This window comes from Oncorhynchus mykiss, chromosome 5 (assembly GCF_013265735.2).
Source record: "Oncorhynchus mykiss isolate Arlee chromosome 5, USDA_OmykA_1.1, whole genome shotgun sequence".
Lineage (NCBI taxonomy): Eukaryota > Metazoa > Chordata > Actinopteri > Salmoniformes > Salmonidae > Oncorhynchus > Oncorhynchus mykiss.
This window is the reverse complement of record NC_048569.1, coordinates 69,023,945-69,050,455: the sequence shown is the minus strand read 5'-3', so window position 1 is coordinate 69,050,455 and position 26,511 is coordinate 69,023,945. Positions and strand designations below refer to the sequence as shown.

General features: G+C 42.2%; 1 protein-coding gene across 11 annotated transcripts; it reads left to right on the top strand.

Moving 5' to 3' along the window:
- The first annotated feature begins 77 nt into the window (after positions 1-77).
- Positions 78-24,535, top strand: eps15 (epidermal growth factor receptor pathway substrate 15). Of its 11 annotated transcripts, none has more exons than XM_036978207.1 (26): positions 82-245; positions 2,857-2,898; positions 3,170-3,244; positions 3,389-3,478; positions 3,608-3,655; positions 3,762-3,857; positions 4,004-4,066; positions 4,319-4,444; positions 4,675-4,734; positions 4,954-5,166; positions 5,255-5,400; positions 5,687-5,849; positions 6,593-6,675; positions 10,216-10,288; positions 15,803-15,964; positions 16,137-16,334; positions 16,579-16,935; positions 17,019-17,081; positions 17,214-17,397; positions 17,519-17,563; positions 17,674-18,047; positions 18,355-18,427; positions 18,544-18,614; positions 18,892-19,039; positions 19,253-19,440; positions 22,365-24,535. In XM_036978207.1, the coding sequence occupies exons 3-26, from the start codon at positions 3,209-3,211 to the stop codon at positions 22,509-22,511; spliced, it is 3,207 nt and encodes a 1,068-aa protein (XP_036834102.1). In that variant the 5' UTR covers positions 82-245; positions 2,857-2,898; positions 3,170-3,208; the 3' UTR covers positions 22,512-24,535. The 11 variants fall into 11 exon arrangements, with proteins under 11 accessions (XP_036834100.1, XP_036834102.1, XP_036834101.1 ...); XM_036978201.1 differs by lacking the exons at positions 82-245; positions 3,170-3,244 and adding an exon at positions 465-709 and having other exon boundaries at positions 22,365-22,551; positions 22,584-24,535; XM_036978205.1 differs by lacking the exon at positions 3,170-3,244 and having other exon boundaries at positions 78-245.
- The last annotated feature ends 1,976 nt before the right edge of the window (positions 24,536-26,511 follow it).

Here is a 26,511-nt window from a genome sequence, read left to right as displayed (position 1 = left end):
GGTTAAGTTTGCAGCGTTGCAAACAGCCATTCATTATTACACTGGCATTAAACTCGTTCACATTTACACCAGAGCACTGCTGCAGACAGTCGCGGGAGCAGCGCCATCTGAAGCTGATTGAATGACCCCCATTCCAGTACACAAATTCCAGTGCCTCGTTTTTAAAGCTGCCTCTAATCTATCGTTACGCAGAATGAAGTAGTGGGAACAGAAACATTATGGCTGCCAGTCTTTCCCTGACTCAGGTAAGTATTTTATTTCAAAACGAATGGTGATTAGTATGTAGGTGCTTTGTACTTATTGGGCAAATGGATTTAAGGAATAAATGGTTTTGAACTGCTGTGCCTCGCGGTCTTGAACTCTTTTGAAGTTTTCCTCAACCCAAGATATGACTGGGTAAAGTTTCTGCCTAACGCCTTTAGCGACTGCGTAAGGGCGTTGCTAGTTAGGCTAACATTAGCTGCCTGTTGTGTCAATTTTGGAATGGTCGGATAGCTACAGTAGCTAGCTAGAACTTTTGCCTAGTTTTGTTTCTTTTGATTGTATTCACTGGTCACTACATTACCTAGCTAACTTTGAGAGCTCCTTTATTTCAATATGCAAAGTTCCTATTTGTTCGACTGTCAACATTTATTTGTAAGCGTAATGTTAGCTAGCTAACTACCAGTTTGCATTCATGCTGTGTGAGCCGCATAGCAAAGCTAGCACGGTAACGTTAACTAGCTTCAATCCACTTTCCTCTCTTTGTAAACTAACGTTTATTGTAACGTATTAGGTAGAGGATATCAAGTCAGCTGTCCGATATGACCGTTTTAATCATTTATTAAACTGCCAATACAAACTAACTTTAATTAGTTAGCTTGCTATCATCAGCTAGTCAGAGAAGAGGAAGTAGCCGCATGTTGTCCCATATGACACTGCCAATGGCCAACTATGTTGCAGACGACCGCTGTTTTATTAATCACATTGATATTAGTATTGGTTTTCTGATTCATTTAAGTTGATAGTGGACGTTATTTGCCAGCAGTATTCTACTGGTTAAACTAGCTAGTTAGTTTAGCTGACATCCTGACTATTGACATTGTTAATCTCATAGTTACTACATATTTTGACTGCATAATGATTGCGTTAGCTATATGTCATTAACTAGCTAGCGAAGTTAGTATGCACTGATTTATATATTTGTCTTATGTTATGGGATATTACCATTCTTCAATGGAGTGACATGTTCTTTACCTCGGCTGAGCTATACCAAGGCAAAAGACTGGGGTTGGTAACTACAGTTGGTGCAATTTCTTGGCAGCAGGGCTGTGCTGTGCGGGGGGAATAAGGATTGGACAAGAAAATACTGCATACAGCACAGTATAGCTAGTATCATCTGCAGTTTTGTGAAGAGTATTCATTGCTATGCAATTAGTCACACAAAGACTCTGTGTTTAGGCAGCCAACAGTGCCAGGCACACAATGGTTTCCAATAGAAAATGGTGTGGGGGTCTGGGAAAGATATAATGATCAGATTATGAATGTATTATTGAAGTAACATGCAATGTCATACACTTTTCAACGAGTAAGCTAGATCTATATGTTTTATATAGCCTTTTTGGAATCGTCTGACTCGTCTATAGTACTGTAAGGTTGCAGTTGTTAAAACATTACATTTATTAGTTAGCTGTTCTTTGAATATTAATATTTTTGTAAAAGTGCAAAGGAGAAGAGCACATCCAATATTTAGTCTGTTCACAGACAAAGCTCTTACTGGTCAAACACTCCCATTGTGAATGCACCATAAGGAGCCACAGGAAGTGAGTGTCAGGAAGTCCATCATGGTTTTCTTCTTCGGAAATCAGAAAATACCCATTCCTTTATTACATTACTTGAGAGGCGCCATTTGTATGTTAACTTTAAACAAGGTGGGATAGTGCTTGTCTATTTCATATGATCATTGGCAGATGACGGTCTTCTCCTGATCTGATTTCATACTTAGGCTAGACCTTATTCATTGTGTAAAATGTGGTAGTGCAGGCTATTCGTTTCTTTGGAGGAGTTCAGAAGGTTGGTTGACTCATGTTACTGAGGAATGTGATTATCAGTACGATTGATTATCTATGATGTTTGTATGTGTGTTTACGTCTATAATTTGTTTATGATATCTAAGTTGTTATGTCTGGAAACATTGTTCCCCTGCTGCTGCTGTCTTGGTTGGACTAGGTCTCTTGAAAAGTAGATTTTATCTCTGTGAGACTACCTGGATAATAACTTAGTTTAGCCTGTTGCTTGGACTAGGCATTCCACTTTCCTAACCACTTGATTTCAAGCGCTGCACACACACAGTACTGAAGTACACATTGCCAGCCTATGAATGTATTGGCCTAAATGTAATTGAAACGCTGTCTTGGTAGGGGAACTTGAGACACACTGATTAACTATTAAGATGAACATGATGCATAATGCTCAGAGGAAACATTGATTTCCTGTAGAAATAGGCCTATTTGTAATTTATTAGCCTTGCTTTTTGGCAGCTGCCAGGGCAATGTAATACAGGCTTGGCCAGAAGTCAAACAACCACTTGTGGATCTCAGCTAATGGGTCTACTGTGAGTGTACTGTGTTCTAGACGGTGTACTGGTTATTTAACTAGCTAGTGCTTGCACGTTGATATGTAGGCCTAGCTTTATATAATGTATTATATTTTTCTACTCAGAAGTCCTATGCTGCTTTGCTTTTGCATCTTGGTTGATGTTGGACAAATTATTGATTGACATGTAATCTTATGAATGGCTTGCTTGAAGGGTGTTGTCTGGCCCTTTTTACGATCATAAAATGTGTCTCAAGGAGTATTTTATGTCTATCTCCACAGCTCTCAAGTGGAAATCCTCTCTATGACAAATACTATCGACAGGTAAGGTGTCTTTTTGTGAGTCCATGGGCGAATTACCAGGATGTAGTACCTTGGTTTATAAACTGAGTAACAGAGAATCTCTCATTTGGATGAGGGCTGTTCAGATGAGAGAGCACCAGATAGAATGGGAAATGCTGTGTCGCATTAGCCAGCAACTGCAGAACTGCACTGAACATGTCTCCAGGCTTTTCTCCACTCTGTGATCTACTCTGTGCAAGATGAAGCTTCTTTATGAATTAATGATAACTCTTTGCTAACCCTGTCATTGCAGAGGCTCAAAGAGGACTAAGTGAAATTGTTAGACACTGCAATGGGAAAATGTGATGTATTAAGGACTCCCATCAAAGTATTAGCCTATACTTATGCATACCTGTTTTTAAATACTCAATAAAATTTTGTATTGCAAAGTCAGCACAAATTAGCTAGAGATCTGGTGCTTTTACTGGCTAATTCTTCTTTCTAGTGTTGACTTGTTTTGTCTGTGGTGTAGGTTGACCCGTCTGGTAGTGGACGGGTGGCAGCTGCTGATGCAGCCTTGTTCCTGAAGAGATCAGGCCTGGCAGACCTCGTCCTGGGCAAGGTAAGATACTAGATGACAGCCATTCTGGCTGATGGCCAGAAACCAAGCTATGGTACTTACCCAGTATGGTTGTTTACGGGAATTCCTATATGACTGATGTAATTTAAGTGATTTCAAATGTCTTCTTAGATCTGGGATTTGGCAGATTCAGAACGCAAGGGGTGCCTTAACGATCAGGTAGACCAGCTGTTACTTAGTAGATTTACAATGTCGTGTTGGACATATTCAAAGATTCCTTGTAGTAAGACAACCAGAATACACTTCTTGTCTCTGCACCCATCAGCAATTCTTCATTGCTCTCCGGTTGGTGGCCTGTGCTCAAAATGGACTGGAGGTGGCACTCAAGAGTCTCAATTTGGCAGTTCCTCCCCCAAAGTTTGTGAGTACAATCATCACTGAAACCCACAGTCTCTATTCAAGAAACAGACGTTTGATTTAATCGCATGTGAGCTTTACTACTGCAAAAAAAACAGCACCTTTGTTAATGATGCTAACTTTATTATTATTTTTATTTTTTTGTCTCAGCATGACACAAGCAGCCCACTTCTACCTGGGGGAGTGTCCATTGACAGCCCATGGGTGGTCAAGGTGAGGGGAAACCAATCAATATTTCTTAAAAAATGTAATCATGTAATTTTGTCCTGGTCTCTAATAATGAAAGCAGTAACAAACCACATGTGGATGACACATTTCTTTTTTTAACATTTACCTCTTATTCAAATCAGTTTTTCAAAGCCATTTCAGGGGGGTTCCGAACCTTGCAAAATCAATTACTTTTAACTAAAGTGGAAATTATGCTTGAATCACCCACCTGTACCATGTCCCTGTGTGACTTTTCAGACGGAAGAGAAGCTGAAATTTGATGCCATATTCGAAAGCCTCTCCCCCGTTGGTGGAATGCTCTCTGGGGAGAAGGTCAAACCAGTGTTGCTCAATTCCAAACTTCCAGTGGATGTACTGGGAAGGGTAAGCCTAACATACAGTATCTTCAGGGCTCCTAATGAATGAGTTTTGGTGACCACCACAGAGTAAATGCATGTGTGCCCACTGGGGGGTGGTCTTGTGTTAAACATTTCTGTTGCTTTTCCAAACTTGACTTGGATGGTCTATTTTACGACTGGTCTATTTTATTGATTTGATGAATTTTGTTAACGTATTGCTGGGTGTAGTGAACTCCCCCATAAATAATGTTGCAGGTATGGGAACTGAGTGACCTAGACAGAGATGGTATGCTCGACCGAGATGAGTTTGCTGTGGTAAGAAATGATGAATCATTAAAGTGTAATATAAACATTTAGTATGTTGTAAGATGAAATGTGGACTATTTTGTCAGATTTAGTGTGGGGTTGTGCTTCTCAAATAGAATAATTAGTTTGTCAACATTGGACTTCCCTGATCTTACATTGAAACAGACATGAAAGGCAGATTTATGTATGTAAATCGTATATTTATGCGTATATGTTCTCCTTCATTAGGTCATGTACCTGGTCTACAGAGCTCTGGAGGGGGAGCCCATACCCATGTCTCTGCCTGCTACCCTTGTGCCACCCTCCAAGAGGAAAAAGCTCCCTGTCTCTGTACCCCCTGTGATGCCCCTTTTACCCTCGCCCCCCTCCATCAAAGAGAGACGCTCCTCCCATTCCGGGTCCAAAACCCTGCCCTCCAAACCAGCAGCGACCCCAGTCACAGTGAGTATCCTATTCATCCTAGTATGAAAGTGGGGCTGAAAGACTTACCCCCATCTCTAACAATCCTGTCCCCTCTGTCTCTTTTCAGTGGGCTGTATCTCCTCCAGACAAAGCCAAGTATGATGAGGTTTTTGCAAAGACCGATCTTGACATGGATGGTCTGGTGTCTGGGCCTGAAGTCCGAGATATCTTCCTAAAGACTGGCTTGCCCTCCGCCACACTAGCACGCATCTGGTAAGACATATCAGGACATGTTTAGTATAATTCAGGTGACTTAGATAATATGCGGTGCCTGCACTTGCATTTACTAATTCAATCTGGACATTGGTCATACAGGGCTGGTTTCTGGACCTAGAGTAAATTCTTGGACTAAAAAGCTATTTCAATTAAGATTTTCTATTGAGCAGAACTAGGCTTAATATGGGTCTGTGACCTGCCTATAGTTTGACAATATTATGCCCATTCCTGGAGGGGTAAATTGATCTTTCTATTGTGTAATGTGGTCATCTGTGTTCCACAGGGAGCTCTGTGACATTGGGGACATAGGGAAGCTTACCAGGGAACAGTTTGCACTAGCGCTGCATCTAATTAACCAAAAACTGACCAAGGGTGTGGACCCACCCCAGAACCTCTGTCCTGAGATGATCCCTCCCTCAGACAGACTAAGCGTTGCAGCCAAGCAGGTAAGACTCCTCTCTATTGTCCTGCACGTTGCAACCCAGTCTTAGACAGCCAATAATCATAAACTGTGAATATCTTATTTTTATCCAGTGTATTTCTCTATGAAGAATGTCGGACTATTTTGATGAATAGGCTACTTAATTGTGATGCGGATTTGGTAACGTCTATTTCCTGATGTTTTACTAAACCTTTCCTTCCCTTCTCCTGTGGTGTGGGTTTTTGTGTTCTAGCTTGCTGCTGTGTCTCTGACCCTGTCTGTGTATGCTGTCTCTTTGCGTTCTTCCTCATGACTCATGCATTGTACACAAGGTGGGATCTCCCTCTAACTGGGGACTCTCCTGAGTGTTGGCTTCACGGTGTCTCCGGTTAGCCCCTGGCAGTGTCACCCGCCCATGTACCTACCTCATAATATTTCCTTGGCTTTCCTCCAAGTTCAACTGTTAGTCATTTCAGAGCCCTCTACCATTTGTTTGCATGTAGATGTGCTTTCGGTGTTGTCCCCCATTCAGTTTATCTTGTATGGGTCATTTTGTGATTTCTTTAGCAAAATGGGTTTGATTTAACTGGTGAGATTGATTAGTTGCCACTTTAGCTGGAGGCTCATATTATTCCACATCGTGTTTGCCATTCCATTGAGTTAATGTTTAGACATTGTGTATATGTTGTAGTGTATGTCTGGTCAGTAAAGCTACACTGATGTGAATGTAAACATTGTTTTCTGCTCTCAATGATCTCTCCCCACCAGAGCAATGCAGCAAATCTGGCAGCAGACTTTTCTGCCATCAAGGAACTGGACTCGCTCAGCAATGAGATTGTAGATCTACAAAAGTGAGTGGCAAGCAGTTGTGTTCGAGGGATGGGTTAGCTCCAGCTTTGTTTTGACAGGAGTTTGTTGGAGCTTGTAACTTCTCCTGTTAAGGTTGCTATGACAGCCAAGGAACTGGGCCTTGCTCTGTCTCACATTGGAATATTTCAGGGAATACATGGTATAGTTGCATGTTTTAAGGGGAATCTTGAGAAAAGAGACAATGTATGTTTGTTGTCTGCAGAAAGAGCAGATGGAGGGGAGCTGGTAGACTGACCAGCTGTCCAGGGACTCATAAGTGCGGAAGGGAGCCTTCAAGCAGGGTCTCCAGAGGTTCTCTGTCTCACTCTTTGTGTGTGTATGTGTGATGAGGGAGAAACACCTGCTGAAGGGGAAGGTGCTCTTAAAATCTCTTAAAATGGATCTCTTTATAGTTTGTAGTTGTTACTTCCCTTTTCTGGTAAACAAAGATTGAGGATAGTAGTAGTCTGCATCAGTTTATGAATATCAGCTGTAAGTTTCAATTTTAGGAAAGATGAGGAAAATTTGGATTTTAGCATAGTGGACCATAAACTGCAAAGATGATTCATGTTTTCAAGATTGCTGTGAGTTTCCTCGAAGGTGCTGCTGTCCTTGAGGAAAGGTATTCATGCGGTGTACTCTACCCTATGGAGGGGCATTGGATGAAGCTGTGTTTTTTTAGCTGAGCCTGAGAGCATTACTGGGTGAGGGTGTCATAGATTTAGAATGATTGTCTGAAACCAACATTTTCTTATTTTTGGCTGACATTGGAAGAGGTGCATGGGATGTTGTCTACACATGTTGTTTCTGGATGATTGCCAGCCAGGGCATTGCAATATACAGTCAGTTAAGTTAGTACTCCTGACTCGTACGTCGCCTACCTCACTTCAGATTCTCTCAACTGGCTCTACACTCTCTCTCAACATGTGGGGCTGTTTGTATCTGGCTGCCTTTTTGTTTCAACAGTCTTCATGTTGAGCAAAACATTTCTATTATTGATTTGATTAATATAATCTGTAGTAATATCTATTCTGTTGCATATGACTTTTGGCATTTTAGTGTTCTACCTTGCTAAATGAATGGTTTTGTTATTGTCAGTAGATTTAAGGCTTTGGACTTGGTAGGTAGAGCAGATAACCGAAGAGGTCCTGCCTATTCTGCATATTTTCACACATTTTAAAATATTTTTTAAATCTTTATTTAACTAGGCAAGTCAGTTAAACAGCTACCCCCCCTACTTTTTTCAATTTCCGCCTGAAGACATACCCAAATCTAACTGCCTGTAGCTCAGGCACAGAACCAAGGATATGCATATTCTTGGTTTCATTTGAAAGAAAACACTCTGAAGTTTGTGTAAATGTGAATTGAATGTAGGATAATATAACACAATAGATCTGGTTTAGATAAAACGTATGTTTTTTTCATTGTATTTTCATTTTTATTGTATCTTTAAAATGAACAAGACAAAACAAACATTCAGATAGGATGATGGGGACAATTTCAGTGAAAAACATAAGAGGGCAACAGTACTTGTGCAAAGTTTCAGAATGATGGAATTTTTGTTCTCATTTTGTTTGTCATAGTTGAATTATACCTATGATGAAAATTACAGGCCTCATCTTTTTAAGTGGGAGAACTTGCACAATTGGTGGCTGACTAAGTACTTTTTTGTCCCACTGTATATAGAGTACAGGCAACATAAGGTTGAATATATTATTATAGACCTGCTAGATCTACTGTCTCCATTTCACTTTGGCCATTGTTGTGGGCCTGTCCTCCCCTCAACAGCCTCAAATAGGCTATTTCATGTGGGGGTGGGGTGGAGCGGCAGACACGCATCTCGGCCATGCTCCCTCTAATCCACAATATGTATATATACACACACAAACATACCCCCACCCACAATGTATAGCCAACGTGTACTTTACACATTTCATTACATTTTTATATATTGCTACAATTTTTTTTTTTTAAATCACATATTTTATATTATTAATTTCAAACAACGGCATTAGCATGAGAAGAACTTACCAGTCCAAAACGATGTCCTCTCCGTTCAAAAAATATTCCTCCATTTGGGAATCGCTAAATGAATCGTCCTCCAACAATCTGTCCCACGTTCCCGATCAATTTCTTCTAAAATTGTGTGTACATCTGTATATCTAGACTTAGATTTAGCTTTCTCTGACTTAGTCGCCATACTGATTGATATATAAACAGCTGAAGATGCGCTTTCCCAAAACAATGCTGTGCGTAACATGCGTGGCTCCTTCTGGTATGAATCTTCAATGGCGAATAACCCTCTTTACGCCGGAGTTTACTACATGGGTTGGTCTTCCAACACATAACCATTACATATTGCAGTTTAGCTCAGGTCATTGGCTATCTACCCAGCTAGATTTCAAGACGATCAGTGGTCATTGGGTTAAAATACAGTCAATCAACGAAACAGAGGTCATATCATTGGTGCACAATGATGTCATTACTTGTTGTCAGTACGTCCCGCGAAATGACCCATCACGTTTGGTTGTGTTACAAACAAACCAGTTGATTGCAATGAAACCAAACATGACTGGAAAAGTCACGTTTAGTGTGTGTATTTACATCGAATGTGTCGTCGAAAATTGAATGAGACGGAATTCACGACACAAGCGGTTCACAAAATGTTTCGTGTTAGGCTATAAAAATTGATTTTTATCAACAATGAGCATTGGGATTGCAAACCTAGGAATATCATCAAAGGTAAACAATTTATTTTATTGCAATTTGTGATGTTACGCTGGTTGAAATAGTTTTTTATGGGGCTTTGTTCTCAGATAATCGCATCATAAATCCTTTTTAAATCTGACAACGCAGTTGGATTAGCAAGATTCTAGGCTTTCGACCCATGTGAGACATTTGTATTTTCATGTTTAATATTTATGTAGCGATCACCGTATATTGTCGAATTTAATCCCGCTAACGGTTTCGGTGCGCAGAGAGGTTAAGAGCAAATTCTTATTTTCAATGACGGCCTAGGGTTAACTGCCTGTTCAGGGGGAGAACGACAGATTTGTACCTTGTCAGCTCGGGGATTTGAACTTGCAACCTTTTGGTTACTAGTCCAATGCTCTAACCACTAGGCTACCCTGCCGCCCCCAAATCACATCCTCTGCTCCTTCCTTTTTACCTTGTCATCTGACCATGCAGGGATGGGAGGGGTAGGTGGGAGGATGAACTGACAGGGAAAGGAAAGATATTCATCCCTCCCTCTCTGCTGAATCACTGAGACTTCCTCCAGGCAGCCATCTACACACAGCCCTGCCCCTCTCTCCTTCTCCTGCTCTCCCATCTGCCAGAACACACACACACACACACAATACCCTCTCTCGCTTAAGGCTGTTGCTGCAGGCATTGGTCGGTCAGTGTGGTCTGCTACAGAGGATCAGGATGGTGGTGCAGGGAGAGGAGCTGTCATCTGGTGGTGGGGTGGTAGCCTGGCTGGGGGTGCCCTCAGTCTCCACGGTGATTAAAAACTCATGTCTTCTGTGCTGGTCTTACAGGGAGAAGAGCTCTGTAGAACAGGACATTAATGAAAAGGAGGAGCGCGTCAGAGAAAGGACCAGTGAAGTCCAGGTACAGTAAACTTGCTGCCTGCATGCCCTTCAGCTCTCTCACTACCCTTAGATTGTTTATTTTCATGCAGTTGATGACTGTATTGTCTGAATTTGTTTTTTGTTGTTGTAAGATGTTACAATGCTGTAATATTCTACTGTTTTAGCTGCTCTTGTTGAATGTGTTAGCGGTAGTCTGCTTGGTTCTATTAGGCTGTGCGTCTGAGTATTAGTCAGAGCCGTCTCCAGTAGTTCTATGATGCACACGTCTACACATTGTACAAAACATTAGGAACACCTGCTCTTTCTATGACCGGCTGACCAAGTGAATTCAGGTGAACGCTATGATCCCTTATTGATGTCACTTGTTAAATCCACTTCAGTCAGTATAGATGAACGGGGAGGAGACGGGTTAAAGAATGGCTTGTAAGCCTTGAGACAATTGAGATTAGAGGTCGACCGATTATGGTTTTTCAACACCGATACCGATTATTGGAGGACCAAAAAAGCAGTTTTTAAATGTTTTTTTATTTGTAATAATGACAATTAAAACAATACTCAATGAACACTTATTTTAACTTAATATAATACATCAATAAAATCAATTTAGCCTCAAATAAGTAATGAAACATGTTCAATTTGGTTTAAATAATGCAAAAACAAAGTGTTGGAGAAGAAAGTAAAAGTGCAAAATGTGCAATGTAAGAAAACACATTTAAGTTCCTTGCTCAGAACATGAGAACGTATGAAAACTGGTGGTTCCTTTTAACATGATTCTTCAATATTCCCAGGTAAGAAGATTTAGGTTGTAGTTATTATAGGAATTATATGACTATTTCCCTCTATGCCATTTGTATTTCATTAACCTTTGACTATTGGATGTTCTTATAGGCACATTAGTATTGTCAGTGTAACAGTATAGCTTCCGTCCCTCTCCTCGCTCCTCCCTGGGCTCGAACCAGGAACACAACGACAAAAGCCACACTCGAAGCAGCGTTACCAATGCAGAGCAAGGTAAACAACCACCCCAAGGCTCAGAGCGAGTGACGTTTGAAATGCTATTAGCGCGCGCTAACTAGCCAGCCATTTCACTTCGGTTACACCAGCCTCATCTCAGGAGTTGATAGGCTTGAAGTCATAAACAGCGCAATGCTTGACGCACAACGAAGAACTGCTGGCAAAACGCACAAAAGTGCTGTTTGAATGAATGTTTACGCGCCTGCTTCTGCCTACCACCGCTCAGTCAGATACTTAGATACTTGTATGCTCAGTCAGATTATACGCAACGCAGGACACGCTAGATAATATCTAGTAACATCATCAACCATGTGTAATTAACTAGTGATTATGATTGTTTTTTATAAGAAAAGTTTAATGCTAGCTAGCAACTTACCTTGGCTTACTGCATTCGCATAACAGGCAGTCTCCTTGTGGAGTGCAACGAGAGAGAGGCAGGTCGTTATTGCGTTGGACTAGTTAACTGTAAGGTTGCAAGATTGGTTCCCCCGAGCCGACAAGGTGAAAATCTGTCGTTCTGCCCCTAAACGAGGCAGTTAACCCACCGTTCCTAGGCCATCATTAAAAATAAGAATGTGTTCTTAACTGACTTGCCTAGTTAAATAAAGATTAAATAATTGTGTAAACTTTTTTTTACGATTGTTATGAAAACTTGAAATCGGCACTAATTAATCGGCCATTCCGATTAATCGGTCGACCTCTAATTGAGATGTGGATTGTGTATGTGTGCCATTGAGGGTGAATGGGCTAGACAACATATTGAAGTGCCTTTGAACGGAGTATGGTAGTAGGTGCCAGGCGCACCGGTTTGAGTGTGTCAAGAACTGCAACGCTGCTGGGTTTTTCACTCTTAACAGTTTCCCGTGTATATCAAGAATGTACCACCATCCAAAGGACATCCAGCCAATTTGACACAATTGTGGGAAGCGTTTGAGTCAACATGGGCCAGCATCCCTGTGGAATGCTTTCAATACCTTGTAGAGGCCATGGCCCAATGAATTGAGGCTGTTTTGATTGCAAAATAATTAATTTGAATTAAATACATTTTATTTAATTTTACCCCCTTTTTCGTGGTATCCAATTGTTAGTAGCTACTATCTTGTCTCATCGCTACAACTCCCTTACGGGCTCGGGAGAGACGAAGGTTGAAAGTCATGCGTCCTCTGATACCCAACCAAGCCGCACTGCTTCTTAACACAGCGCGCATCCAACCCGGAAGCCAGCCGCACCAATGTGTCGGAGGAAACACTGTGCGCCTGGCAACCTTGGTTAGCGTGCACTGCGCCTGGCCCACCACAGGAGTCGCTGGTGCGCGATGAGACAAGGATAACGCAATGCCAATTGTGCGTCGCCCCACGGACCTCCCGGTCGCGGCCGGTTACGACAGAGCCTGGGCGCGAACCCAGAGTCTCTGGTGGCACCCGGGAGGCCAGGAAGGTGTTCTTAATGTTTTGTACACTGTATAGTGCACCGTATTGATGTTGAGATTGATGACACAAACTGAACTGATGTGATGTAGCCTCAAGTTGTATAGTTCCTGCTTCAGTAACCAGGTTTCCATCCAACATTTTATACTTGAGTAAAGTACATGTTGGATAAAAAAAATGGGCCTGATGTAAAAATAAAATGTCGGTAAAACGTTCCAAATGATGACAAAACTAAATACGCTAGACAGTGGGATCCCTTTTTGTTTTATTTTAGGGATCCCTTATACCCCTTTCCCGCTCTAATCCCATTAACGGGATTGATTTGACAACATCCAGCGAAATTGCAGCGCGCCAAATTCAAATCCAGAAATACTCATTAAAACAATGTATAAAACATACAAGTGTTATACATCAAAATAATGCTTAACTTCTTGTTAATCCAGCCGCTGTGTCAGATTTCAAAAATGCTTTACGGCGAAAGCAGACCATGCGATTATCTGAGGACAGCACCTCTCAGACAAACACATGAAAATCATATTTCAACCAGGCAGAAGATCTTCTGTTGGCACTCCAAAATGTCCCACAAACATCACAAATGGTCCTTTTTGTTCGATAATGTCATTTTTGTCCCAAAAATGTCCATTTATTTGGTGCGTTTGATTCAGAAATACACCGGTTTCAACCCGCCCAACATGCCTACAAAGTATCTAATAAGTTACCTGTAAACTTGGTCCAAACATTTCAAACAACGTTCCTAATCCACACCTTAGGTACCCTAAAACGTAAATATTTGATTAAATTTAAGACGGAATTAACTGTTTCTAATACCGGATAAAAACAATGTGAAGCGCGTTCCAGGTCACGCGCACCAAAACACTTGAATCCATCTGAGTGACACATGGAAAGAATAGGACAACTTCTTAATTTCTCAAAAGAAAAACATCAACCAATTTCTAAAGACTGTTGACATCTAGTGGAAGCCATAGGAACTGCAACCAGATTCCTATTAAAAAGGGCTTCCCATAGAACTAGTGGAAAACACATTGACCTCAACATTTTTTTCCCTGGATGGATTGTGCTCGGGTTTTCACCTGCCAAATCAGTTCTGTTATACTCAGACATTATTCAAACAGTTTTAGGAACTTCGGAGTGTTTTCTATCCAAATCTATGAATAATATGCATATCCTAGCTTCTGGGCCTGAGTAGCAGGCAGTTTACTTTGGGCCCGCTTTTCATCCGGACGTAAAAATTCTGCCCCCGAGCCCAAAGAGGTTTTAACCGCCTTAATGCGCAAATATTGATAACCATCATATCGAAGTGAACTTGGAGTCACGACTCAGGAAACCATGTAGTTTATTAGGATACAGATGAAATAATTTATGATGAACTTCACAGGGTGGTGAAAGTGTACGATCTTGATGCACCTTCACAATAACTATTGAGTGTCTAATTCTGGTGACATGATTGACGCTTTACTGCCGTCGGACAAATAAAAAATATTCTCGCTCTCAACCATAATCTCATTTAGACTAGCCAACCCGCACTGTATCTGCGAGATGTTGGCATGTGCTAAAACCAGAGTCGGCACATTTGCTATTTAACTTCAGATTTTTATTGGGTACGTTAAAAATTTAGGAGAAAAGTGTGCACTACGTCATCACGCACTGATTTTTATCCACAGCGAGTCCGTTTGTGGGAAACACGACCACTGCTGAGAGAATTTGCATATTTTCTTTATGTGGATTTGAGAATAATTGCATGAAAATCTGCCGCCAATTGGTTGGAAACCTAGCTAGCGATATTAAAAAATGTATATATATTTTTTTACAATTACCTCCATGTTATTATCAAGGATATTAATTGATTTATTGATATAACCTATTTAGAGGAAGTATGTTATTATACTTTCATATTCTGTCATCAGGGGTTGCCAATCTTATTTTATGCAAACAAATGCATTTTTAGGAAAACGTTAAGTGTTCTTGAATAAGCCAGTGCCATAGCAGAGGTGTATCACCTGTAAACCATAAGCCTGTGTGTGACTATCACCGTGTCTCTATTTGATCTTACTGGATGTATGAATGTCAGGTTTATTATCTCCTCTCTGGTCCTGACTTCATTAACATTTTTAAACACCTAGAAAAAGGTGTACATTACCACACTTTCATCCCAAGTGATCAAACGTAGAACTCTATAGGCTATATTAACTTCCATTCAAGATTAATTGTCTGCTGTGTATTTGTGAAAGACTGCTTTTTCTTTGGTACTGTAGGTGTTAGCCAGTGGTGTGAAGGGCTGCCATTAGACAGACAGCACTGTTTTCTCACCCCAGGCTTCTGCTCCGCAATGACCAGTCACTGCCAATTAGCCAGCATCCATATATTCATGGTGGGGGAAACTAGCTGATTTTTCAAGAGCTGTATGAGTAACTAAGATTGGATTGTACAGTAAAATGTAAGGCCCAAAAAATATTTCCTCAGTGATCATGGATTATTCTCTCTACAATACATGTTTATTAAGTCATATTGTACTTTCTGACTAATTAATTATTCTGAACAAAGAGGGATCAATAAACTATTTGCATGTTAGTAGGCTAGCCATGAATCCTTGGCACGTGTAGCAGTCCCTTCAAAATGATTAGGCGATGTGGGCAGGAGTGCTTTGCCACTGTGCTGACGTTGGTTTGATAAATGGTTTCTATTTTGGGCTGCGACTCCCTGGCTACTTTAAACAGACATAGCTTAGAGTGCAGAAGCTCCCTAGAGGAAACGGACAAAGACTTTCATCCTTCTGGGCCTGGGCTGAGGAGCGGCAGATTAGTTTTATACCACCAACCACACCCTTCCACATACACTTCCCCAAGAAACCTCATGTAGGCATTAACACTAAGTCAAAGTGTGATGCCACTTTGGGTAAACTCGCATTGATTTGGTTGGAGCACCTCGTCAAGGCTGGCTGTCATAATGGTTAGACTCTGACACATCCTCTCTGCAGACTGCTCAGTTAGTCTCTATTCCTCTGCTCCTCTATCACTTATTTTTCTCTTTCTCTGGCTGTTATGTGACTCTGTTATGACTTCCCCCCCCCCCAGGAGTTGCAGAATGAGGTGCAGAAGGAGAGCGGGGTGCTGCAGCGGCTGCAGTCTCAGCGCCAGGAGGTCCAGGATGCTCTGGAAGAGCTGGACCAGCAGAAGACCACTCTGGAGGAGCAGCTTGGTCACATCCGCCAGCAGTGCAGCCATGAGAACCAGCTGGTGAGACTACATGACCTATCAACCAACCATAACCTCACACAGCACCTGGAACACCTTCAGAGAGGAACCAGTCAATAGCAAGTGTATTTGTTGGTCCGCTTGTCCTCTTTTGTTTTAACTCTTCTTTTTTTTCTCATTGCGTGTGTGTGTGTGTGTGTGTGTGTGTGTGTAGATCTCATCACTAGAGGTGGAGCACGCGGAGCAGGAGCAGAGGATAGAGGAGTACGAGGAGCAGCTGGTGCAGGCCAGAGAGGAGCTGCTTCGGCTGCAGGAGGAGACGCAGCATTTGGAGGAGAAGGTGCAGGCAGCGCGTGAGCAGCTCACCCCCTTGCAGGAGTCTGTCCGAGACTCCTTCTCTCAGGTCTCTCAGGTGAGTCTACGCAGACTCACCATCATTACTACCACAGTGGTGGCATGGTGCAAAGATTTAATGGTGGTGAGACAGAGCAAAATCAACGATTTTATAGTGATTGGTGTAAATTCAGATTTCACTAATGTCTATTCCTGACATAGGAAAATATACAAGAGAATATCAGTTAAAGGGTGAGTTAGTGGATTGCTCTCTCTCTCCCTTCTATCCCTCTGCCCTTTACCTCTGTCTGCACTGGGGGCAGGTGGAGCAAAAGCTGAGTGATCTACAGTTGGAAGAGAGGACAGTCACATCCCAGCTCAGCTGGAAGAAGGCCCTAGAGGAGGATCCAGTGCTGGTGAATGGTTCAGTGGATGAGCAGCATCAGGAGGACCAGGCAGAGGAGCTGAGAGTGGAGCCTCCAGCCATCCAGCCACAGATGGGGCCTGCTGAACCGAGAGAAGAACAGATAGAAGTAGTGAAGGAGGACAGGTCTAAGACCCCAGAGGAACCGGTGCCTAAGTCTGATGCCTTCGAAGACCTCTATAACAGCCTGTCTTCCACTACCTGGCCAGTACTACAGGACAACCCTGTGAAGGCAATAGATCATACTCTGAAATATGTAATTTACAATTTTGTTCATAAGTCTGTATTCTGTCATGCCATCATGATGTCTGAAATGTGTTTTCACTTCTCTTTCCTTAGGAGCACATTAGTCCTGTTGCTTTCACTCTCCAGGAGCAGAGAAGTCCTATGTCTGAAGTTGAGGTAGAACAACAGGAAGAGGAGTCATTTTAAGCTAGCACTCCCAATGAACAATATGGTCTCATAATCTTTAGCCATTGGATTCTTCCCTGGGCTCATGCCTGACCACTGTACTGATAACCTGTATCTTCTCAGCAGGTGGAATCCCCAGAGCCAGAGGGGAGACCAGAGTCAACTGAGCCTCCGCAGGCTACCCCGCCTGCCCTGCCCCCACAGACCACTCCCCCTCCACTCCCTACCCAGCCTACCATGTCCCCAACGACCAGCCCCCCTCCGCTCCCTGGCATGGACTTCTTCCAGTCAGACCCCTTCATTGACCGTGAGTTCCCCTTCCACCTCACAAATGGTACAATTAACAGGAGCCATTTCGAACTTGAAAAACCTATGTATTTAATGACATCCCAACTGATTATTGTATTTCCTTCCGTCTCTCTGTGCAGATGATCCATTTAAAGATGATCCGTTTGGAAAGGCAGATGTTTCCTGTGAGTGAGTCTTATTAACTCACCAAATCGTATTATCACCATATCAGATATTTTCATATTAGCCTATATTTTGAATGTTAACCTATAACATAGCTGTTCTTCATCAACAGATCCATTTGGTGGAGACCCGTTTAAGGGCACAGACCCCTTTGCTGCTGACTCCTTCTTCAAGCAGTCTTTGGCTGCCCCCTTCCCTTCTGCTGACTCCTTCACCCTCGCCGACCCCTTCAGTGGCAGTGCCAGCCTAGCAGAGCCCAATCTGTTTGCCGCTCCGCTCAACAATGCTGCCGGAATGGACCCCTTCAGCTCCAAACCCCAAAACAAGGCAGCCAGGGACCCATTCAGTGCCAAGGTCAACAATGTGGATGCGGATCAGTTTGGATCCAAAATCGACTCCCTGGCAGAGCCAGATCCGTTTGGCTCGCAGGGCACAGCAGGGCCAGATCCCTTCAGCTGCTCCCAGCCAGGCTCTGAGCTCCCCACCGTGAGTGGTGCCTCCATAGAGATCCTATTAAATTAACATAGTATTCTCATTCCTAATTCTATGGGTGCCACAGTGCTGAACTGTCCATATGCCTTAGGAACACTCACTCAGGCAGCTACCCAATTTACCCCAATCCTTCCCCCTGCACCAACACTTTGTGTTAATTATGTTCCCAGAAAGACTCTGTGCATGGTTATGAAGATTGACTGTGCACTTACTCCTGTCCTTAATTATTCTAGCTAGGTTGGCACTGTTTTTTGTAAGGATTTGAGTCATAAAACTGACATTGTATGTGTTTTTCTCCCAGAAGGATCTCACTGCAACAACTAATGACCCTTTTGCACCTGGAGGCACTGCAGTAAATACTGGCTCTGACCCAGGTAAGACTCCAGGGATGGAGCTTCCCTCTGGGCAGTGGGTGGTAGGGCAGATGCTAGCACCCTGTTTGGCTAAACTGTGTGTGCTGAGTAATATCTACACTGTGTGTGTCCTTCAGATCCATTTGCTGCCGTCTTTGGCAATGAGTCATTTGGACTTGGATTTGCAGACTTCAGCGCACTGGCCAAGGTAAAATCCTGATTGGGTTCTCTAGTTGTCCCTGTTGTGTATCATCATAGTGAGGAGGACTAGGGAGCACTAGCTATTAACAGGGACTTCCGTTTAACCTCCGTGTCCTTTTTTTAGATAAGGAGTAGTTTGATATCTGAGCATGTCTGGAGAGGACTGCCTGTTAACACATCCCCCTCAATTATTCATGCTGTCAAGGAGGAAGGTGTTGGTGGTGTTGATGTAAACATAAGAGAGTAGTCAGTCATGCTCTTCTTGACCTCTGGTTGTTTGCCAGTCGAACAGTTGTGACCCCTTCGCCTCATCGAACCCGTCCAACAACAAGAACCTGTTTAAGGAGGACAGCCAGCCCAGCAGCCCAGATGTTCCGCCAGCTTTGCCCCCCAAGACGGGAACGCCCACCAGACCTCCCCCTCCACCCCCAGGTCAGTTCTCCTGCTGCTCCTAACTCTGGAAAGCTTATTTTCCTTCATGGTGTTTGTTGTCAGTGCTTTTCTACTGCCAATTACGAGTAGCAGAATGGCATTTGTATTTAAAACATGGATATTTAGTACCTAGTGTTTTTATAGTCCTTGTTACACTTGTTAGGAGTTCTTCCCTGGGCGCTTCATTCCTTACTGAGGTGTGTGTGAATGCAGGTAAGAGATCCTCCATCTCCAGATCAGAGTCGTCGGAGTCTTTCCACAGACGGGGACCATTTCTGCCCCAGGGCTCAGGAGATTCCCCTTTCTCCCAACCTGCCAAGGACACTGCCCAGGACCCCTTCGCCCCATCCTCACCCCGCCAGCCCGCACGGGACCTTGACCGATTTGCCAGCTTTGACAAAGTGAGCACCTCTCCTGCCCCCTCTCACCTTCCTGACAGCGACTAGGTCGCCCTCCTCTGTTTCCTCGCTCACAAGGCACATCCAGCAAACAGCACTCTCAGCATCTCCTCCATCCATAGCCAGACTCTCAACCTTAACTATCTGAGGAGCATGTTAAGGCCTTAAGGAACTCTGTGTGTGTATATAGACTTTTGATTATTTTAAATGCATTCCTTTGTTTTGCTAAAGAGGTCATCTCTATAATTTTGTTAATTTCTCTATATTCCTTCTGCCTTGTGTATTCCATAGTTATTTTATTAGCAATGTTATGTTTCTTTATGTAAAGTTTTTTATTTATATCTGTAGTTACATTTCTGTTTATTTCTAAGTTGAACTGGAGTTTAGCCTTGTAATAATTGAAGATGTTCCCTTGATTAACTTGCACTGCCTATCTTTACTCATTTAATAGTGTAGATATAGATATACACTGAGTGCACAAAACATTAGGAAAACCTGCTATTTCCATGACGTAGACTGACCATGTGAATCCAGGTGAAAGCTATGATCCCTAATCAATGGATCTTGTTAAATCCACTTCAATTAGTGTAGATGGAGACAGATTAATGAGGGATTTTTAAGTCTTGAGACATGGACTAGACAAAATTTTGTAGTGCCTTTGAACGTAGTATGGTAGTAGGTGCCAGGCGCACCGGTTTGAGTGTGTCAAGAATTGCAACGCTGCTGGTTTTCATGCTCAACAGTTTCCTGTGTGTATCAAGAATGGTCCACCACCCAAAGGACATCCAGCCAACTTGACACAACTGTGGGAAGCATTGGAATCAACATGGGCCAGCATCCCTGTGGAACTCTTTTGACACCTTGTAGAGTCCATGCCCTGACAAATTGAGGCTGTTCTGAGGGCAAAGGGGGGTGCAACTCAGTATTCCTAATATTTTGTCCACTGTGTATATTAATAAACATTCTAATATATTTAAAATCAATCATCTTCACTGAGTGACATTAGTCACCACTAACTGGACCAAAAGCACACGTGTATTCTGCATATCACTCATGAGCCCCTGGTTGGCTGTGGATGGAAAGGCTGCTTGCTTTGACTCCTGTGATTTTATTTATTTAGCACAACCCCAGAAAGGATGAAAGGCTTGCTCGTGCTCCTTCTCCTCCCTCTGACTGCCTCCACCCTGCATGACCTCCTGCGCCCTGCATACACTGTGTCCTTGTGTCTGATTGGCTGGTTCCCAATGACCCTCCACAGCTCCTCATCACCCGCTCACTCTGACTGGAATCATTCCTCATCCTGCATCCTACCATTTGTCCTGCTATTACCACTAATACCACCCATTAGCACTGACTGCACTGTGGAGGATACTTCTGCTCTTGAGTTTTTACTCTTCTGTTCCTCAGTCGAATAAGCTCAATAAAAGGTCTGAAGGGTTCCATCTCTGGGCTCCATGTGTATCCATATTCACCAGGTTGATTTCCCACAGATTGCTGCTGTTTGTGTAACGGGAGTTAAGAACGTACCATAAGCGCGCTCCACAGCTAACTCAAAATGTTGTGGATTGAGCCATCCAATTGGTACCTTTTTTTGGGTGGCTCAACCCGTTGGAACATTGTCAAGGAGAGCAGTCACATGTGTTGGCAAAGCAGAGGTCCCGAGTTGGAGCCAGTTTATGAGCCGGGGGGGGGGGGGGGGGGTACTAGCTAAGAAAGCAGCGTGACGTCCGTAACATTGGGTCCTTTTTTATGTTCTAATATGATGCGTCAATTCTGGTGTAATCAAATCCTGGATTCAATTATGACTTGAGCTGTAAAAAAATAACAATCGGTTTGCTCTGAATTCACTAACCTAGTTTTACTAGCCTCTTTATAAGCATGTATGGATGTTTGTTAAATTGAGTAGCCATTTTATGAGTAGAGTAGCAGAAGTCAAATGGTCCAGAGGGTTGAAAGGGCAAAAAGAACCTCTGTCTTCAGATAAACACTAATGTGTGAATGACTCCATGCATTAGGCAATTGTGGTCAGACTACTTTGACTACAGTTAACGTGATTGAATTTGTGCATATAGTTCTAATGACACTACTTACTACTAGTTGTTAACCTTTGTGCTCAACTCTCTTCAAAGTACCCTTTATTAATATTTGTGCCAAACACCAGGCAGTGAACAAGACTCACATGCTCATTATCTATAGGGAAGTAATAATCTTGTAAAAACAGTATAATGTCTCCCAGGTCTTGACTGTTAACCTTTGTGACCTCCTTGCCAATGTGCAGAACTCTATATAGAACTTATGCTTTATCTTTGTCGATCTACCACATCTCTCCTTTTGGTATCATTCACATGCACTTTAGGACTTGTCACAATCTGAGCCAATAGTCAGCATATTGCAGTACAATACTGTATTAATTTGCATTCACATTGATATAGATGGGACACTGCAGAGGCACGCATGCTTCTTATTATATTCTGTATGTACTCACTAAACACTAACCAGGTTTTGCCATCCCACTGTCTTATGTGCATGATGTCTGTTGCTGTTTGAAACAGACTTGTAAATTCTGTCACATGACTCTGGGGTGGGGGGTAATACATTTTTCATTTTGATTTTAAACATTGTGAGAAATTGCAACTGTTTGCTATTGGAACAAACAAAAAGCTATATTGTAATCTGTAGAATGGAACAGTTTACCATAACCAAGGCGATCAGTATGCTGTTGCTTCGGAGAGACATGGCTGTTTTTAATACAGAGAATTACAGACATGCTGTGTCTTGGGGAAATTTGTGATCAATATGGGGGATGTTAAATTCAGTGGATGTCTTTGGGGGGGTAGTAGTATGTATTTTCTGGATCTCTGAGGTGTTCTGATGGGGCTGTGCTGTGTCTATGCGTGTGTTTTTGTGTGTTTCTATGTGGTGTGAAGCAGCAGTACCCTACCGAGGAGGACATGATTGAGTGGGCGACGAGGGAGAGTGAGCGGGAGGAGAAGGTGCGCTTGGCCAGACAGGCACAACAGGAACAAGAGGATCTGGAGCTGGCCATTGCCCTGAGCAAGTCAGAGTTCTCCTGAAAGACTCTGGTCACCCCTTGTGACCCAGCACGCACCAAAGGAAGGAAGGAAGGAAGGAAGGAAGGAAGGAAGGAAGGAAGGAAGGAGTGAGGGATGGGGAAAACTGAACTAAAGGGCCTACTATTCGGTCCCAATTAAGATATTTGAGTATTTGCTCCTCGCTCCTACCCACCCACCAACCCCCACAATTCCACCAACTGTCTTTTTGTTTCACTCACAATTGGCATTTTCAGAGTTTGTCTATGTAATAACAAATCCTCATGTTTGTTATTTTTGGTGTTTGGCTGAGTAGTAGGTATAGAGATGATTGGCTGTTAGACTTCAGTAGTCCTCCTGATACAATCTCCATGTCTATACTGTATGTGTAGCTGTAATGTCCCCTCATTTCAACTACACAGACCATATTGCTAATAACCAACTGCAAAAGTTCAGTCCCCATCTGCATTGCTCTTGCCTGCTCCAGACCAGAGGGTATTGAGCTCTTTAAAAAAGATATTGACTTTATATGATTAACTCTAACAAGATAGGAAAAGAGTAATGCTCATCTAATTAATCTGGGTGAAAACCAATGTCAAATTGGAATCCATATGTGATCAAGCGTTGCCTGGGGCAAGTGACCTGAGTAGTTGTGCAAGTTGACTGCTTTGTGGTTGCCCCATTGATGACAACCCCAATGCAAAGAATTCCAGTAGTCTGGTCTTTCTGGTTCCTCACGTGTGTAGGTGAAAAAGGCTACTTTACATTTTGATCATAATCTTTGTGCAAACCAGAAAATACTCCTGACTTGCCCAATGGGTGCCTTTTCAGACCTTAATGTCAATCTCTGTCATTCATCTGGCTATACACCAGACATCTACAGTACAGAGTGAATTGGATTTCATGGCTGGGGTGAGATCTTGCTTGTGTAAAAAAAAACAATGTTCTTAGATGACCTGACGTATGTCCTTACGTCAAGGTCTACCAAACTAAATGAATTGGCGTTTTATGAGTAGAGTAGCAGAAGTCAAATGATCCAGAGGGTTGAAATGGCTAAGAGGACATCGTCTTCAGATAAACACTAATGTGTGAATGACTCCATGCATTAGGCAATTGGGATGGTCAGACTACTTCGACTACAGTTAACGTGATTGAATTTGTGCATATAGTTCTAATGACACTACTTACTACTAGTTGTTAACCTTTGTGCTCAACTCTCTTCAAAGTACCCTTTATTAATATTTATGTGCCAAACACCAGGCAGTGAACAAGACTCACATGGTTGTACAGGTGCTAAAAAGAACTAAACCAGTAAAACCACTTATGTCCAAACCTCTGCATGTAGCCCCAAATGTAGGCCACTTTTAATGATCTTGATATATAATCTGCCCCTCCCAACACTACGCACCAATACAGTCAAAAGACGAAGAACATGACAAAACTATTTTATTTTGTGGTTCATGAAGTAATGTTGTGTTAAATATCAGATGTCAAGATTTTGGAAAGTAGGTCGGTTGTACAGGAATATTATTGAAATGTATTTTAAGTTGAAAGATACGATTGAATTGTTAGCTAGAAACTTGGATACATGTGTGAAAATACTTCCTACTAGAATAGCTGGTTTTGCCATCTTCTGTAATGTCTGATTCCAAATGTCACTATAATCTACAACATATGACACCTTGTCTCATCTCTTTAGAGATGCAATAGTTTAGTCATGTATTCTGGATAAAGGAGTTTTTCCTGTACTCTGGCTCAGAAATACTCCTGGCCCCACTATGGAAAATTCTCCCTTGTTTTATATACACTGCATTTTCAACACGTCTAGTTTTAGGTGAATACAGCCGTCAGTAGGGGGTTCCGTTGTAAAGCAAACGGCTGTCGCTGCTCATGTTAGCGTTGTAAAGCTACGCATCTTTTTTGTGTGTGTTTCACTGAAGTGATTCCACAGTGTTTGACTGCATTTCAAAGTCTTAACTGACTGAGGAAAGTATCCGTTGCCTGTTTGTACAAAGGCTGTTCTTCTGTCTGAACTTCAGGGGGGGGGGGGGGGGGGGGGGGGGGGGGGGGGGGGTACTTACAAAGCCCTGTTGTGTTGGCAAGGAGAGGCCGAATTGGGGGTGAAATTAAATTAAGGCATGTTAACATCTCAAAGCATACCATTAAATGTTTTTTTTGTTTGGTTATTTGTTTTCAGATGAAATGAGACTGTCACTAATCAAGAGGGCTATACTGTGAACGTACACTGTTGACAAGGGAAAGGCAAGGCGCTGGAGTGATATGGGCTGACTGTTTTCTAACCAATGCACAACTTCTCCTGCTTTTCATCCAGGTTGTTTGAGTTCATCAGTAGAGAGCATTCTGTAAATGAGCTTTGTGGTCAGTTATGACTTTCTAGTGTTTTTCATTCAATACATGGTTCTGTTTGTAAATACAATGGAGTTGTCGATTCTCCTGAGATAGCGGTTTCTTTTATACCCTCATCTAGTATTTAAAGGCTATCAAATACTATTGATCATTTGTATAGACTTCTATTTTCAAATTATAAACCACTTCTTTCTAGGCCGTCTACGTATAGGCTTTTAAAAAGGGGCTAATTGTAGGCCTATTTTAGTTAAAAATGTAAACATGTCAGTATTGGGAGTTATGGTCAGAATATGGTATGTGCAACATTTGAATTGAAAACAGAATAATAAATATATATGTCTCGAACAACACTGGACTGTTAAATGCTTTTTTTGTGTGAGGATGGATGGTGTCAATCAAAACTGACAAGCGTATTACCAATATACTGTTTTTAATAATAGATGTGAAAGCCTTCATGTATTTTATAATGGCTAAATGCCAAGCAACTCCATAGTTGACTTCCAAGACCTAGGGCAGCAACACGCTGGAACATTGGTAGGTCTACATTGTTTGGAGGCCACCCATCTGACTTGGGTTTCTCCAAACCTGATCCTGGAGGGCTACCCTCCTGTAGGTTTTTGCTCCAACTCCAGTTGTAACTAACCTGATTCAGTTTATCAACCAGCTAATTATTAGAATCAGGGGCGCTAGATTAGGGTTGGAGCAATGACCTACAGGACAGTAGCTCTTTAAATGTATTTCAGAAATGCTTCAAAATTCACAAAGTGACTAGCTGATTAAGATTATCATAGAGCAGAATATATAAGATCTCCTAAACCGGTGTTTACCACAGACCTTATTTTCGTTGTTTATCAAAAAACTCAATTTCCCCATAGGCTTTGTCCAACGAACTATAGCGGAGGTAGTGCCTCCAAAAATACATTATTGCTCTCTAGAATACCACAGTAGGAAACATAATACACTTAACCTAACAGTCAAACAGGGAAATGGTTCCAATCGTTTCCCCACCATTCAATTTTCACATACTGGATTTTAGAAACACGTCAAATAAGACCTGTGTTTCATGTAGGTTTGATAACTGTGTAAATCTCTATAGGGCAAGTTGATTTATCAATATAGTCACCTGTCTTTAACCCCAAAAAATGTAATGCTAATGTGGCTATCATAAAGAACTACAAATGACATGATGATCTGGACGAGACTGCCGAATCGAGGCAATGGTAAGTATCTCTGGATTAACTATCTGTTAGCTAAATGCAGTAAGGAATAAAATTGGCTACATATCTTTAAATGGACAATTCTGTGAACTATCTTGTGCAAGTTTTACTGTTACACAATACCCGTTAGCAAAAGTGTCAGCTACAGATGACATTCAGGAGCTTGTAGTGATTTGTTGTTTTGCCTGATGTCTACTTTTACGCTAATTAGCATTTCAGAATCTGAGAGTAAATAGACCCGAATATATTGATAAAATTATAAAAGTCCACTTGTACGAGAGAGATTGGGATGGTTATCAAAACGTCACGCCAGGGTAAGCCTACACAAAACACAGCCCTTATTTTAAGTGTTTCTAATATCCCCTATGGGAAAAATGAATGGTGGAAAAACGATTGGAACCATTTCCCTGTTTGACCGCTAGGTTTTACGGGTATCATGA